Source organism: Fringilla coelebs, assembly GCF_963513975.1.
Source record: "Fringilla coelebs genome assembly, chromosome: 8".
Classification (NCBI taxonomy): Eukaryota; Metazoa; Chordata; class Aves; order Passeriformes; family Fringillidae; genus Fringilla; species Fringilla coelebs.
This window is the reverse complement of record NC_140066.1, coordinates 18,884,166-18,900,788: the sequence shown is the minus strand read 5'-3', so window position 1 is coordinate 18,900,788 and position 16,623 is coordinate 18,884,166. Positions and strand designations below refer to the sequence as shown.

General features: G+C 38.4%; 1 protein-coding gene across 1 annotated transcript in view; it reads left to right on the top strand.

Moving 5' to 3' along the window:
• FRMPD2 (FERM and PDZ domain containing 2) overlaps positions 1-8,154 on the top strand; it is a gene marked incomplete at both ends in the record, with an annotated part of 52,602 nt that extends 44,448 nt beyond the window's left edge. Inside the window, 8 exons of the mRNA XM_084210657.1 lie at positions 225-307; positions 849-964; positions 2,816-2,964; positions 4,657-4,747; positions 5,272-5,606; positions 6,742-6,957; positions 7,224-7,286; positions 8,083-8,154. Of these exons, the coding sequence (XP_084066783.1) occupies positions 225-307; positions 849-964; positions 2,816-2,964; positions 4,657-4,747; positions 5,272-5,606; positions 6,742-6,957; positions 7,224-7,286; positions 8,083-8,154 (1,125 nt within the window). The remainder of the gene's footprint in view (positions 1-224; positions 308-848; positions 965-2,815; positions 2,965-4,656; positions 4,748-5,271; positions 5,607-6,741; positions 6,958-7,223; positions 7,287-8,082) is intronic.
• Positions 8,155-16,623: the final 8,469 nt, after the last annotated feature.

Genomic DNA, 16,623 nt, shown 5'->3' with positions numbered 1-16,623 from the left:
TTGTTCTATTGTTCAGAAACTTATAAATGCAGCTGATAAGGCTTTTTACTCCAACTAGTTACTGCAACACACACTTCTGAAAGTGAAAACTATGATATTTTCCCTTTCCTTCTTAAGCAAAGGACACATTTCTGTCAGAAATAAGAGTGTTGATGAAAGTAACTATATTCTTGATGTTTCTGTGTACTGATTTTTCACAGCTTTTTCTTATTTGAAACATGCAGGATGCAGAAAGAACAGACAAATCCCTGCAAGGTCAGCTGGCTGGACAAGACTATAAGGACCTCATCAGTAACGTTTCAGACAGGTAAGTCTTTCAAATGAAGTAAAACTATTAAAATGAATAGTAGGGATAAATTATTTGTACATTTCCAGCTCTCCTAATGTAGTATGAAAATGACAGAACACGGGTCTATTGGAATGCAGCTCCACCTTCAGGAAGAGCTGCTAAACAGCGTCCACACAACTACTAAGACAAGGGAATTGAAGCTTCCAGGTGTAAGGGCTAACAATTGAAAAATGTCCTACATGAAAATGGTCTCTAGCTGTGAGAAACCTGACTTCCAGTCATTTTTGAGAAGATTTTTATTCAGAGTATGCTCTTACATCTGAAAAAATCCAACAATCGCATACCAAAAATAGTATTTTTCAGTAGCTATATTTGTAATCAATACTCCAGAAAAAATAGTAGTACAACTCCTTGAACTTATGATCTTCAGAGTTCTGACTAACTCTTGTAAATAGTTGCTTAATAAAGTTAAAAGTAAGCACAAATAGATTAAACACAAAATCTTTGTATGGTTCAGATTATCAAAGCTCCTGCCACTTCAACTGACATTGTTTTGCAGGTCACAGAAATGTGCAGAATGTGAAAGCTGCAGAAGAGAAAATCAACAGTCTGAGTCAGGCAGCTGGAGCAATGAAGATGATGTTATGTCCCACAGGATTCCTGTTCTACCTAGAAGTAATCATGCAAAAACTTCTCTTTTTCTTCAACAGTATAGCCCAGAATCTCCATATATCTACATTGAGAACAATACTAGCATTCCAGACACAATTTTTACTACTGATGCATAGATAGGCCTTCCAAACTTTTGTAGCTCTAAAAGGAGACATACATCATGTGGTCTCTACTCTCTCCCTTACTGTTCCCATACAACTTCGCAAAAAAAGTAAATGAAACACTTAAAAATGCAGAACAAAGGGTCAAATTGTCTCTCAAGACTCTGTCCCCAGAATCACTGAATTTCATCCTCCATGACAATTTCATTAAAATCTCTAGAACTGAGGTGCTTAAGCATGTACTGGAGCACTTTCACAGCTCAAGTGCCAAAGCCCCTCTGACACCCAGAAGAGTTTGGAGAAAGAGTCTGCCTAATTGTTCCTTCATGAAAATTAAGCTCGTTCTACTCCAAATGAGAATAATTTGTGAAAGGAATCATACTGAGGATGCTGCAGTATCTCACAGATTCTGTGAAATACAGATTGCTCCCTCTCTTCTTGCTTCTTCTCACCTGGTGGAAGCAATGAGTTGCTGATGGCTCTTATTAGAAGTAAAACACAGGTAACTCCCTCACACGACCAAGCCTTGCTGGCCAACAAACAAAAGATGATAAACAATCTATCATCTACTACCTGCTCAGAGTTTGGTTTTTTTAATTCCCCTTGATCTGGAAGGAGAGGTGCATGGGAAAAAGTGCGCTCTGTCAGGAGTGGGAATTTGTCTTCACTGGCACCCTCAACTCAATAATAGGAGCCTCTTCAAGGGTTAGAGACTGGAATACTAACAGAAAGTGTCTTAAAAGCTCAGGCAAGGCAGGGGCAAGTTGTAGCCCAGACACAAACGCAGCAAGCACAACTCTATTGTAACAGAAATTAGTTAAGAGTAGTGATGATACCTTACAGGAGGAAAGCAGAGCATTGCTTCTTGTCTTCATCCTGCAACAAAACCCTGGAACACATCATCAGCTTTTCTTTGAGACAGCTGGTATGTTATCCTTTACAAACAGTAGTCTATGACTAAAAAACCCAAATTCCGTAATTTCTCTGCCTCAAACCATTACTTTTTATATAACAAGCTACTGTTTTTACTCAACATGGGAACAAAAGTTTTTCTATCACTCCAGTAGAATAGTGATATTTCTGAAGATGCAATTTTATCCATTTTCCTAATCTGTCAAGTACTAGACCAGAACATACATTTCAGGATAAGCTAAGTAGTGAAACTGAATCCTGAGTTTGGTGCATCAAAGAGAGTTCATATATTGCTCTTGAAGGGCAGTATGAGTTAAGATGAGAAGAAAAATATATTTGCTTACTTTAGGAAGGAAGAATTGCCATGATTATTCCTAGCAGTGGAGTGTGGCAATACTAATTGGCATGAAGTGTTGGAAACGTGAAGATGATTCTCTGTGAAGATGTGGCCAGTCTCCTATACCAGTATAAACTAGCATTAAAGTCTCCAATTCTGCAAGAACAGTTTATTTAGAACAGACTGTATTTAGAAACTCTGTGAGGAAATAACTTGCAATAGTCGGATCTGCTTCCAAATAACATGAAATGTGGTGCTGGTTGTATCCATGATGTTGACTTATTCTTCTTTCTGCTGTGAAAATAAGTAAGTTGAAAATATTTTCTTCTATTTTGTCATATTTCACTTCCACAACATAAGCAGCAAAATATATATACATACTGCAGCTCCCTGGTTTTTAAAGGCAAGATTCTGCAGTATGAACAATAATAATTAAAAACTTCTTGGTTTTCTGTAATTGTGTTTTGTTTTTCTGTTTGCTTTTTTGTTTTTGTTGAAACACAGACAGAACCTTTGCTTCTGGAGATGAACTGACTCAGTTAATTAACTTGAAACCATCACAGAGTGGAGTAGATCCAAGGACTGGCATAACAGGTCTTATTCAAGGACTTCAGCTGCAGATTGAGAATCAAGAGGTGCTAAAGGAGTTTATGGTAAACTTTGATTACTTCTTAAGAGTTAACAGTTCAGCACAGCTAAGAGAGTGAGTTTCTATACAGTGTATGGGAGTTCAGCTTGTATATCTTTACTGCATCCTTTTTCTCTGACAATTATTCCTGCCAAATTGGGGTTTCTACTCTGCTGTTTGGGTGGTAGTACAGTATTTGCATCTCTCCTTTCACACATATCAGCCTTACACCATTACCTGTTCAAAGATACTGCCCATGTAGAAGGAAAATAAAAAATGTAACATTCATAATGTAGCTTAGGAATCACTTTTTCCTCGACTGACTTCTTCTTATTGCCCCCTGCGCTCTGCTGGACATCTACCTAAGAACTATCCTAGGGGCTGCACCTAAGCAAGAAGTCCATGCTGCTAAGGATTAACTAAAGTAGAAACATTTGAAAGAAAAATGTTCCACACAATGGAAAGCTCCAGTTATCCATGGAACTCATTGCCACAAGATGCTGTTATGGCCAAGATGAAATGATAATGAAAAAGTAATTTACGTCCACAGATGATGAAAACACATAATTACATCTGATTGCATATAAATCACAAAAAAAATGTAATATTAGGAAGGCTTGTAAAATCTCTTGTTTCAGAACATAAACAGAGTATGAAGTTATCGTCACATTCCCAAAGAATAGATTATTTCATAATTCTTCAAGATAGTACTGGATTTTCCTTTAAAGGATATGCTCATTACCTGTGCAATGGATTGCTGCCACTTTTCCATAGTAATTGTAATGCTATCAGTTTCTTTTATTTGCCTTTACATCTCTGACTTTCTGGGCACAAAATCCCACAGGCTCAAGTGTTCAGGATTTCCTGACATTCCCTGAAGGCACAAGGGCATGTGTTAATTTTCATTCATTACATTCCATTACTGATGTAGGTGTGGCTTACTATGAGCTCAGTCACAGGTTTGCACAGAAAACATAAAGATTTAATAAGTAAAGCGCTGGTTACCAAAGCCAGTGGATATTTTATCTGAGTAAAAGCTGTAGTACATGATGAAAGTGTTCAAGAACATGTACTTCAGTTCATATAAATGTATAGTGGCAGAATGTGATGACTGAGCATTGTGCAATGCACAGAAAATATGTAGAAGAATAAAAAAACATCGAGGTAACACAAAAATGTGATGAAATGAACTTGCACATTCCTGCTTCTGACTACTCTGCATTCAATTCCCCTAAATTTGCGGTGAAGTTCTTAATGACTGTATGATTTGCACTTAATACCATCGGTGCTGTTCCCCATATTCATCACTTACTCCATCACTGAAAAGTATTCAGTCACTTTTTGCACTGTTAATAGTGCAATAGTTAGTGCTTTAGTCATCATGTTATCAATCATAAATGCTGACATTCGGCCAAGAGAGTATTCCAAACATCTATAATACAGCAATATACAACAGGGACTTGTAATGAGGGGGTCTGAGGATGAGGGTTGGAAATGTCACTTGAAAATGCAGAAATATTGTGTAGGGCAAACAAAATACAAAGCAAATTGAATTCCTTGCCTAGAAGTTTAGACAATGATGTAGTGATTCTCTTCTGTAAAGTCTATTTGCCAGTCCTCTGTTATATACAGCAGTAAAGTTTGTCCACACTGACACTGTAAAAGTTGTCTGTTGAGAATGTGGACAGCATGGATTGACTATTTCTTTTTGATCTAGGCTTTAGAACATGTGAAACCAATAGATGACTGCAGAACTAGCAAAGCACCAGAAAACCAGAATAAAAACAGATACCGAGATATCCTTCCATGTAAGTATGCACAGAAATAAGAACATACATTTGGTGAACAAAGTCATCAGAGAAACACAAAAAAACTTTCTGGACCCTTCTTGTCTTCCTAAACTGCAGCGAAAGGATAACACATGTGAAAATGTGTAGCATCTCTATATTTCAGTGATACAATATGTGTATTCTTAGAGGTTCTCCTGGTTTATAACACCAATATCCAGTGACAACACTCCTATACAATTCATGAGAAGCAGCACTGGGTGCACTATGTTGGAACACTGGCAAACAATTCTATAGTAATTAGAAGGCTTTCCACAGTGTTACACAAGTACCTCAAGAGAAATAAAGCTGCAATGAGCATACAATTTATCTGTGGGAATTCCTACTTGCAATGGCTAATATTAGTGCTCCTAGTCAGATGTATTCTAAAATCCAGAGGGATACATTTCTGGAGGGACTGAGGTTTCCTCTTTCCTGAATGCTGGAGATGGTAGAACTCTGTTTCAGATCCACAGCTGAAAGAGCATCTTTCTGTTTCTGTACAGATGATAAGACACGAGTTCCTCTGGGAGAAAAGAATGGCTACATTAATGCAAGTTACATTAGAATGAATGTTGGAGAAGAGGAACACTTTTATATTATAACCCAAGGGCCTCTTCCATCCACTATGGCTGATTTCTGGCAAATGGTCTGGGAGAGTGAATCAGATGTGATTGCCATGATGACAAAAGAAGTGGAGCTAGGGCAAGTCAAATGTCATCGATACTGGCCTGAATCTCCCTATAACTCTAAAGACCTGGCTAATTTCTATCTCAGGCTACACAATTACCAGACTCTGGAATACTTCATAATTAGAAAAATAGAAATTATCAACAAGCAGGTATGTTGATTTACTACTTTCCCATGTGATGAAATTGATTATGTAGTTTATGTGAGTGGATACAAGTAGTATTGTTTGCGTCCTCCAAATATGTGCGCAGTATATTTTGTAAAAATCTGAATAACAGGCATGAAATTAGGATTAATGAGGCACTTTTTGCTCATTGCATAAGCAATGGATATAATATTATATACATTTGGACAAGAACTTCCAAAAATGAGACCTCTAATAGTCACAGAACTGGTGTGTTCAGTGTTTTGCAGAATTGTTTACTGTTCTCATCAAATCACATCCCCACCAGAGTGGATTCATATTCCATGATGGTGGTGGAATGGAAAGAGGGGAATTTAGGACAAACGACACTTTTTTTGTTCATGAAAAGAAACTACAAATCTAGCAGCAATTTTTTAGAAACTTAAAAATACAGAATCCAGGTGGAAGAACATGGAAAAAAGGGCAGGTATAAGTCCATCAGTCTTGCTTTGATATTAAGAAAAACTTTGCAAAACCTGTGCCAGATTAAACCTGGTGCTTTTTCCATCAAGATAACAATTTGAGGAAATTTACCTTATATCACTGAGTGTGAAGCATTGTAAAGCATTTGACACGAGTCTTCCCAAAAGACTCTTAAAATGGCAAGATGGAACACCATTTGTGATTGTTTCAATGAACATGTTAAGTTTGCTATGTTTGTAGTGGATTAGTAGCAAACTACTACAGAAAGCCAGAGGTCTACGTCAGCAGAAATCCACATTTACATTCAAATTCTTCTGATACTAAAAATCCAGGTACCTAGCATTCAGATTTTAATGTGGCTTTGTGAACTGGCAACAAGAAGTGTTGACCCAGGAAAATTCAATTAATATTACCAACAAATGACATAACCACATTCTTTCAAGGCAACAGAATAACTTAAGCATCTCATCAAAGTCATATGAAGTAAATTTCCTAGGCCTGTGTTTCTGAGTGCATTTCTTCAAACCTCAAGAAACTTTATTGGAGTCAAGTATGAAAAGCTAAAGAACTGTAGACAAACAATTTTAAGAATGAGGCAGTCAGAAAATTTTTAGTGGAATTCCTTGCAAATTGGTTTTGGGACTGATAATTCTTGACCTTTCTGGTCTCTCTCTTCCAGACAGAAGAAAAGCGCATTATAAGTCATTTGCAATTTACCACTTGGCCAGACCACAATACTTCCAAACTGGCTGAGCAGCTTGTAAAATTTATTTGTTACATGAGAAAAGCTCACAGGACAGGACCTATTATTGCTCATTGCAGCACTGGAATTGGAAGAAGTGGAGTTTTGCTGTGTGTTGAAATTCTTCTCAGCCATATAGAAAAAGATTTATGTGTAAGTATCAAACAGGTCATTGTTAAGTATTACAAACTTGGTAGGTCAACAACATGGTGGGAACGTCTTAGAACAGAATAAATCCTCTAAGAATTCACCCTAAGAAAATAGAATAAGCCCAGCTTTCATCGTTTTAAACAACAAAGATAGTAACTACAAATACACTATTTCTAAAATAGCTGTCACAGCTTTCCCATTTGAACATTCTTAAATCTTTCTTTATAACTTGCATGTCAACCAAAATAAAAACTATTCTCTTCTGACAGTTCAACATCAAGCAGATAGTGAGAGATTTGCGAGATCAGCGTTTTGGCATGATCCAAACCAAGGTAAGTTCTAAATATGCAAGTAGATCATAATGGTTTTTAAAAAGTGGTACAGCTCCATATGCTATGATAAAGCTGGGGCTTAAAATATCATTTTAGAGCTCTTATTTGAGGAAAATAACAGCCCTCTAGGCAAGGGGTATCTAGTTTTAAATATGAAAGTCTGTCCCTTACTGAATAAGTAAAATAAAAGCAAAACAGCAATATAGGACAAATACAACATACCTCCCTTTCTTTTTCTAAAGCAAGAAGAAAAGCAAGTATCACAGGAACAGGATTTACTATAAACCTTACCCTGAAAAATTATACCCTTTAGTTGAATTCTTGCTTTTGCTGAGTAAATCCTTCTACTCCTGAGCTAAACCCACTCCTGAAAAGATTTTTCACACAGAAAAAAGACAAGATGCTGTTAACTCACCTTAGAGAAAACAGTTGCCGAGAATAAAACCAAGAGAAGACTAAAGTTCTTCCATAGGCAAATATTTTAGCACACGCTTTGATATATTTTTCTTCAGGGTAATGATTGAGCATGTGACTAAAATTAAGCAAATATTTAATCTTCACTGTCCTAAGTGAGAGTTGAGCACATCTTAAACTAGAGTTCCTGTACTTTTACCAGTGATGGAATAAAAAGAACAAGGATTCTCTGAAATATGTGCGTTTTGTATCCATATGACATAGATGCTGATGTTATGAACACATAACATAAAAACATGTAATTTCAGCTAGTCCATCCTTCTTTATCTAGAATTTATGTTGAATATAAGCAGGTGTTTCACACTGGTGTCTCCACACACAGGATGAGTATTTATTCTGTTATGAAGTTGTGCTGGAAGTCCTTCAGATCCTGCGAGCAATGGATTCCTACTGAATATGATTCCTACAATATGACTCTTCCTGTTGCTATTCCACTGGACTCCAGGGAGTGCTCAGCAACTACTTGAAAGAGTTGTCATGCCAGCACAGACTAGTGTTATATTATACGCTTTTTTAGATTACAAAGTAATTTAAAAACCTTGCTTAACGTGTCCTGCGTAAGTCATTTATTTCTTGGCTCAAAGTATGAAGAAAGCCAGCCAGCACTGCAACACTGCTGTGTCAAACTGCTATGGACAATTTTTGCATTCTGTGTAATAACATATTCATTGTTAGGAATATGTGTTGGGACTGTAGCAAGGATGTAGGAGCCTTTGGAATTAGCTTTACTGTCCAGAGGGCAACTATAAAGATCTAGGATTCTGTTGGTGTTGGAGAAAAGATCAGTTGTCCCTCATCTATTGTTGTGCACTGTTTGCTTTTGCACTGCAAATCAGTGGTCATTCCACCAGTTATGTTTTTGCATGGAAGGACTCAGTTTGGTGACCTTTGGTTGCTTGAACAATGTAGAACCATTTCCAGCCCATGAGTTTATACCACTATATCACTAGACACCTTAAATCAAGAAATTGACAGAAAAAATAGGATGCTTTTAAACCCTGGTCCTCTTTAAAGGAAGAGCATTCTAATAATTGGATGGAATATTAATTTTTTCCAGCAATATGAACAGATGTAGATAGCATCAATATTTTCATTCCACATCCATAGCAAAAAAAATGCAATACTCAGCCAGGTGAAACAACTGTGTGTGCGTTGTGGTGCACACAAACATTTCATCTTTCCCTAATCCTTTACATTGATTACCTATCTTCTCATTCTTACCTAGGATCTGAAATATGGGATGTCCTGCTGGTTTCAGTAGGGGCTGAATCAGATCTTTAAATTAAAGAACTCTCTGTACAGTTTATTTTTCTTGTAAAAAGTGTTTCTGTTCATGTGGGTGGATTTGAATAGAAATCTGCTGTTCAAGGTATAAGATTGTATTTTTTTCCATTTGTTGTACTTCTAAGTCCTTATCTAGAAGGTGACATATGGAAGTGGTTAGATATGCATTAGAAGAGTAACTTGTAAACATTGGAAATGGAAACAATCTAACTAAATTGTATATATTTTTAAAACTTATTTGGTTTCTGCAAAAGTGAAAAGATTATGAGGCATTGGGTATAAAACTGCAGTTGAAGTAAGAAAATAAAAAAACTATTTATTTTATTACATATTACATATTCGAGGTTTATAATTCAGAAAGAATGGGGTATTAAATAAAAATTTAAAGTATGGCTTTTAAAAAAAGCCACTGTAAAACAATAGTAATTAAGGACAAGGCCCATTTTTTCTTTCTGCCCTCCAATAGTCTGAGGGCAGTCTCCAATATAGAAATGCAATTAATTATGTGAGCCAGATGCTAATTTCAAACTTATAAAGTTCCAGAGCAATGCTAAATAAATCCAGGAGTAGCCCTGGATTTATATTGATATAAACATATACAGAACTCAATGTTTTGTCTAAATTAATTGAATTTGGTCCTTCCTCAAAGCATTACTCTCCCTGTATTCTGCATTTATTATCTTTATGTTTCAGATGAAGGTCTGTTCACATAATTTTGTCAAATATCAACAGCCAATTTTTTTCTCATAACTTTTTTACCTTCATTTGGTATTTGGCCTTTCACTTTAATTATTTCACAGGTACTAGGCAATCAATGCATTATACTGTAATGAATACACAATTCATCTTTTGTACCACAACAATTTAATAAGCTTCCTAGTGAAAATATTCCTGTACTTTATGCAAAGGTGGTTTTTTATCTGTGGCTTAGAACAAGTATTCTGGAGTTAGAAGACAATACTCATAGGTCATTACTTGTATATCATCTTTCCAGCTGTTTGACAGACGTGTTTGCTGTTTGACATAAGTTTTTCCTGTTTTACAGAGATATTAAAAAGATTTATTAAAACAATCTGCTTAATTTCAATTTCTTTTTATAAAAAAGCAGCTGCAATACCTATTAACCAATTTGAGCTCTAGGGAAAATATTTTATTCAGGGGGGCTTGTCTTTAAACTTCCTCCAAAGTCAGATGTTGTGATGATGTCTAGTGGAATCTGGCCACATGCAGCAGCTGGTAACCATTTCCCCACACACACAGCACAAGTGAGGGTCCCAACTCTGTGTTCTTTATTCATGCAGAACTGCCTGGAGATCGAGGCTCACTGATATGCATTCATTTGGAACAAAAGATAGCCCACTCTTTACAGAGCTCACACTACTTGACAAGTCAGGATGCACTGAAAAGAAAGGACAATCTATTGTCCCATTTCATTCTTAGGGAAGTGAGGCAGTGGTTGGTGATTTGTCCAAAGTTTACAGCGTTTTGGAAAACTTGGGAACTAAACACAGATGATAAAATCTCTCATTCTTTGCCTGCACACAAAACTATCTTTCCTCTGTCAGAAAAGAGGATCATACTGCTCTGGACGACTTCTGATGAGATATAATTTAGCACATAAAGTGCTCTGACTGGAATTTGTACACACTCCAATATGCAAGAGATGTGTTACGGCAGAGAACCTCAGTCTGTACCTATGGTCACTCTTCTTACTTCAGAAGTGGTATTGAGATCACCCTTTGTGCTCTACCACCTGGATGCCAATCAGAACAAACTGCAGTGCAGGTGTGAACAAAAAGGGCACATTTAGTGAAGGCAGTGTCTGCCATAGCAAGCACACCAAACAAGTAAACATATGCAAGTCCTCAGATTCATACTGTAGCATTAAACCTCTTCAGTCATACTCTGTGTTCAGACAGTAGCTCTGTCCACAGAACAGCACAACTTGTAAGCATATTTTGGAGAAGTAACTATTTTACCAGCACTGAGACTGCTGTTAAGCTTTTTTATAGCTACCATTTTATCTCAATTTAAAAGCAAGCATAGCAAGGACAACCACTGCATAGCTGTAAGGTTACACAATCATGTGCATAGGGAAAAACAGGTGTCCACATTTTTCTATTACATTTTCATTGCGTTCCATGGACCCAGAACTGCTTCATGCTGATGTCTCTGTGTACTCCAGTACCCCACCTGCAATGGATAAAATACCTGAAAATACCCACACCTGACAAAATGGGTGTTACTGTCTACAAGAGCATTATCAGGTTTAAATAATTGACTTGTCCTAATGTAATCATGTTTCCTTTAAATTTTCTTAGCCAGTAATTTTTTCTGTCTTTTCAATTAAAGTTAACTGCCTCCCTGAGCAACAGGCCCTTCTGTGAGGGAGCTAATACCGCAGCTGCAGAGGGTCCCTCCTGAAAAAGAGCAGCAATCGCTGCCATCTAGGGGCACATCGCGGCCGCGACAGCGCTAACTGCAACCGGCCGCTCCTGCCCTTGGCACAGACCCACTCCGTGTCCCTCAGCTGCAGAGGAAGCACAGCCAGATCCATGTAACAGAGGGCTTGGGGGCAGACTCCACTTGCTAACTGAAATTATGCCACTGTGATTTCTTGCCTATACCTGCAAGTGCAGCTAGAAGCTCTCACAGGAATATTCTTTCTACTGGATAATAGAAATACCAAATGGAATTATTTTCTTGTAAAACAATGCAATCATTCAAATGACTAAAATGGGGTACCCCTTCCACAGACAGGGTCTGCCCCGTGTGTTGCACCCACACTGGATGCTTACTTGGTGCTGCACAAGTCAGAGTTCCCAACATCTGGAGGAATGTAAGTTTATCTATACTGTTCTCTCTTCATTTAAAGTGTTAGCATTAATAAACAGTACTTTAAATAATACTTTGCATAATCTGAGTGTCTAAATTATTGGAATTACAGCAACTCCAGCTTCAAGACACTCAGTTACCAGTGAAGGACAATGGTACTTCTCACAGCTTAAATCACAAAGCTGGATTCAACATGAAGACCTACCTGCCTACTGCTTGCAAAGCTGACAAAATGTTATTGTATATACTACAAAACACACAAGTCAATTGAGCTCTTTACACAGAAAAGAGAGCTCACCCTTACAGGCTAAGCAGACTGAGAGTTAGAGTCCACTATTAGATTAATCTTTTAAATGTCCAGTAATGTGTGTGATGGAAAGGTACAGCACTTATAAAGATATGTGTAACACTAAAGTGTGGTTTGCACAAAATCTTGCATGAGTGTAGCTTTTTAGGGTTAAAATTAAGCTTGTGAAACCAGAAAAGTATTCTGTATTGTCATACTGATATGATTGGTTTTGTCTTGGTGACTTACTTTGTGCACATCAGGAATAACAGAACCTCAAACTTCATTCATGCTTCTCCAGGCCCAACAGCATGGAACAACTAACACTGGATCCCAGAACCACAACTCGGAATAGTTGAGATTGGAAGGAAACGCTGGGAACCATCCAGTCTAAACCCTCCAACTCCCAGCAGGGTCACCTTGAGCTCAGGACTCTATTCACGTGGGTTTTGGGTATCCCCAGGATGGACACTCCTTGACGTGTCTAGGCAACCTGTTCTGCTATTTGGCCATCCTCAGAGTAAAAAAGTTTTTTTCTGATGATTAAAGGAAATTTCCTGGATTTTAGTTTGGGTCCATAGCATCTTGTCCTGTCTTTGGATACCACTAAGAGGAACCTGTTTCTGCTTCTTTATCTCTTTACTCCCTCCTGTTTAGGAATTTGTACATATTGATAAGATCCCCCATAGCATTCTCTTCTCCATGCTAAACAGCCCAAACTCTCTCAGCTTCTCCTTACACAACAGACATTTCTTAATTCCAATTTCTTAAGCATCACAGTGGCCTTAGTATGTAAGTACTGGTTTAGAGTACATCCATCCATCCAACAGCTACATCCAAGAGCCTACTGAAATTAGAGTTTTTGGTGCCGATTGACAAGTGATAGCTGCTGTTTTAATACCACTTAAGGACTGATCAAGGCCTGAGGAAACAATACAGGAGATTAAGAAAAGATGCAGAGTATGGAGCACATCTTGGATGTCAGTCTGAAATATCTGCCAGCAATCATCTCTACTTCTTTACATAGTCTTAACTGTTCAGTGTCCTCCCATATGAAGTAGGTGGCTATTCAGAATTCACTGCCTTTTCTGCTCAGTACCAGTTACACATTCACGCCCGAGGGACAGTGAACTTTTTGCAATCCTGTTCTGAATTATACAGCTATTTAGCTTTCTCATTAAACCATTCAAAAACAAAACCCCAAAAAGCAGTTAAAATGCCTGAGAGCAGTACACCCCCAACCAGGCGACAGACACAATGGGGACTATACAGTAGCTGTCCAGCACCCCAGCTCATTACACAACCTAGCAATTAACTGAGGTTGCCTGTGCTCCCTTCCCTCCCTGCATTTGTTCTCTTGAGAGATGACAATCCCTTCTTCTCCTTCCTGTTCAACACTCTTGGAAAGACATGCCAATGACTGTAGGCTTTCCTTTCCCATCACACTGCTGTAAAAAGCTTCTAACTACTTCCATTACCACTTTCTTCATGGCTGAAGCAGATTTATTCCAGGCAAGGCACCAGCTGCAGTACCCTTGGCTCATTCAGCACACCTACCAAGAGTTCCCAAGGCAGAAACAACATGCTGTGAGTTTGCTTAATGCCAGCACCTTTGGATAAGTGACAAGGACACTATGAGAAATAATGAACATTAGGGAAATGTAGCTATAGCAACACAAGTATTCACAAAGCAAATCCCCACCATGAGCACAAGGAAACTGCTGTTATTGTATTTGTAAAAGTGCTGATAAAGCAGGAGCTTGGGCTACAACACCAGGAGAAGGCATGCCTGGCCTGCAGTCTTGCCGCAGATGGTAACACATGCAAAAGCACCCCTACAGCAGATAGAAACTTAGCTCACACACTTTCAGAAATGTTGGATGAAACAACAGATATAAATTTGAGCCTTTGTAAGAAAACCCCAAACTCCCCCCAGCTCTTTATTTTACTGCTCCAGATTTTACTGCAGGTTTAGCACCATGTCATCAAAGGAACCATCCTGATGACACTCTCATGCTGATCAGGAAGCTGCCATTGTTCCAGAAGCAGGAACTGAAGCTTGGTCTCTCATTAACCCATGCTGCTTCCACCCTTTTTTATCCACTTAAAGCAGGCAAAACTTGTTGTTGAGTCTTCAACAGCAAAAGAAACAATGCTTTCTGACTTCTTTAAATTGTAAGATGAAACAACTGAATTATTCTCAAGGAATTTTTGACTTTCACTTGATATAAGAAATAAAAAGTTCATTTATTTAACTTGGAATAGCACTACACATATTCCTCCAGAACTCCTGGGTTCCTCTCTTCATCATATCCATAATTCACTTTAAGAAAGGTTCCTTAATAGTCCCATGCCTCATTTTCTTTGTCTACTGCTTTGCTGTCTTAAAGAAGATGCATGAGTCACAGGTAATGCCTGGGAAGAGCTGAGTGAGTATTCAAGTAAAAGACAATACAAGACATGAAATATTCTTCATGCTTGCACTTTTCAGTTACCATATATTCCCCTTCACCTCTGTGTGTGAGTTAGGACACACTCAGCATATATCTATCTTTATTATTAGGAAATTAGCACTGAATCATTAAGGGGAAAATTTCACTAAGGGAAAGAGTAGGATTTTGCTCAGGTATTATTTGAAAATGGAGTAGGAACAAAGTGTCATTTGACAGCTAGAAATTCTGCTAGTATCAGCTAACTTGAGTCACTTAGCATGGACTCAGCATCATTCCTTTTGCTTGACAGGAATTTTAGATCAAAAGACCTAAAACTCTATGGGACCTCTGTTCCCATAGACAGAATCCACACAAAGCCTGGAATGCCAGCAGTGCTGGATGACCACACCTCTCAGCTCAATACAAATACCCAACTCCTTCAGAGCAACATTGCTCTAGGCAAGAGCATCTCCTTCCAGAGCACTCCATGCCAGCCCCTGCTGAGATTTTCAATGACACAGAGATTTCTCCACCTATTCCTTCTCTCAACAACATTCACTTAGATCCCTTGCTAAAAGCTGGGTGGATGCTGGGTTATGCTCCTCTGCTAGACTTGGTCAGTGGCCCAAAATGTTCAGTTATCCTAAGAGTCTTCCTGGGATTTACATAACACTCCTTTGAGCTCTCTCAAAGCATCTGTTGAAACTCAGTTACTTCCTTGGAGTTCTGAGAAGAACACAGATTAAACTGGGAACACAAACATCAAGTTAGTACGTTAAAAATACCCAATGAATAAAATATCTTTTTCCTTTCCCTTTATCAACAGTTCTCCTCTCTTAGTAGTTCCATTAATAGGGCAAAAGGTTTACACACCTCACTTCTAGTTGTGCATCCTGACTCCCAGTGTTTTGTAAAGTCCTTGAGGAATTTGAAGTACAGCTAGGCTACCTCCAGGTGGTCAGGACTTTACTGATCAGTGGCCTGTAGCCAGCTGAAGTGATTACAGCCTTGGGCAGGAAAGAAGGATTGTTATCAAAGCTGCTGCTTCTGTAGCTTCAGCCCAACTTGCCTCAAAATCATTACACAGCAGAAATGGGGGTAATGTGCCCATTATTCCCATGTCTATATCCTCATAGAGGAGCTATGTCCTCTCTGTAGCTTTACACATGTCCAGTTTCCCTCCAAAATGCCAGCCCTTCCTGTCTGGCTGTTCTTTGAGCACTGATTGGGATGTGAGTGATCTGCTTTTAACTCTCAGTTACTTCTATAACAGCTGAGAGCACCAAGCCTGTATATTGCTATTGTCTTCACTTCTGGGAGAGGTAGAACATACTCTGTCTAAACTCATTTCATGTCACAAACACACATAATGTGCACCAGTATGTGAGAAAGCTGGCAAGATTGGGAAGGCCATCTGCATTAGCGTGGATGCATTTACCTGCCATGGGAGCAGGCTGAAAATGGATACAGAGTGCCAACAAATTATGCAGGAAATGGGGCTAGATGGGAGAATTTCCACCTTCCACATTTCTTTAACTTGTTGTGGTAATGTTCTTTTTTCCTTTTTTCTCACCTTCTGCCAAATGACAGAATAATCTACATTAAAATCAGATATCAGTTGAATCCTCAAGAGACAGTAATGTGTGTTTTTGCATTTGAGTGCATGTATGTGACACTGCTTTTTACAGAACAGAATCAAAAATATTCAACCAAGTGTCCTTTTACAGCTAGTAGAAACTTTGTAAGTGTGGATTTTGCCTTCGTTCTTGTCTGGGCAGGAGAATCTTTCTGACCCAAAAGATGATTTGTGTATAGCATAGTGTTGAACAAGGCTTTCTGTGCATTAACAGCTTATCACTGTGTCATAATAGTTCCATGAACTCTTCATTGTCAGTAGAACTGCATCCAGCTCCTGAGCTGGCCAGGGAAGCTAAAATAATGGTCTCACACTACCGTAAACTCCAAAGATTCCATGTAGTCTACCACGTTAAAGGCCTAAGGTCTACCCAGCTAGCTCTGGGTTTGT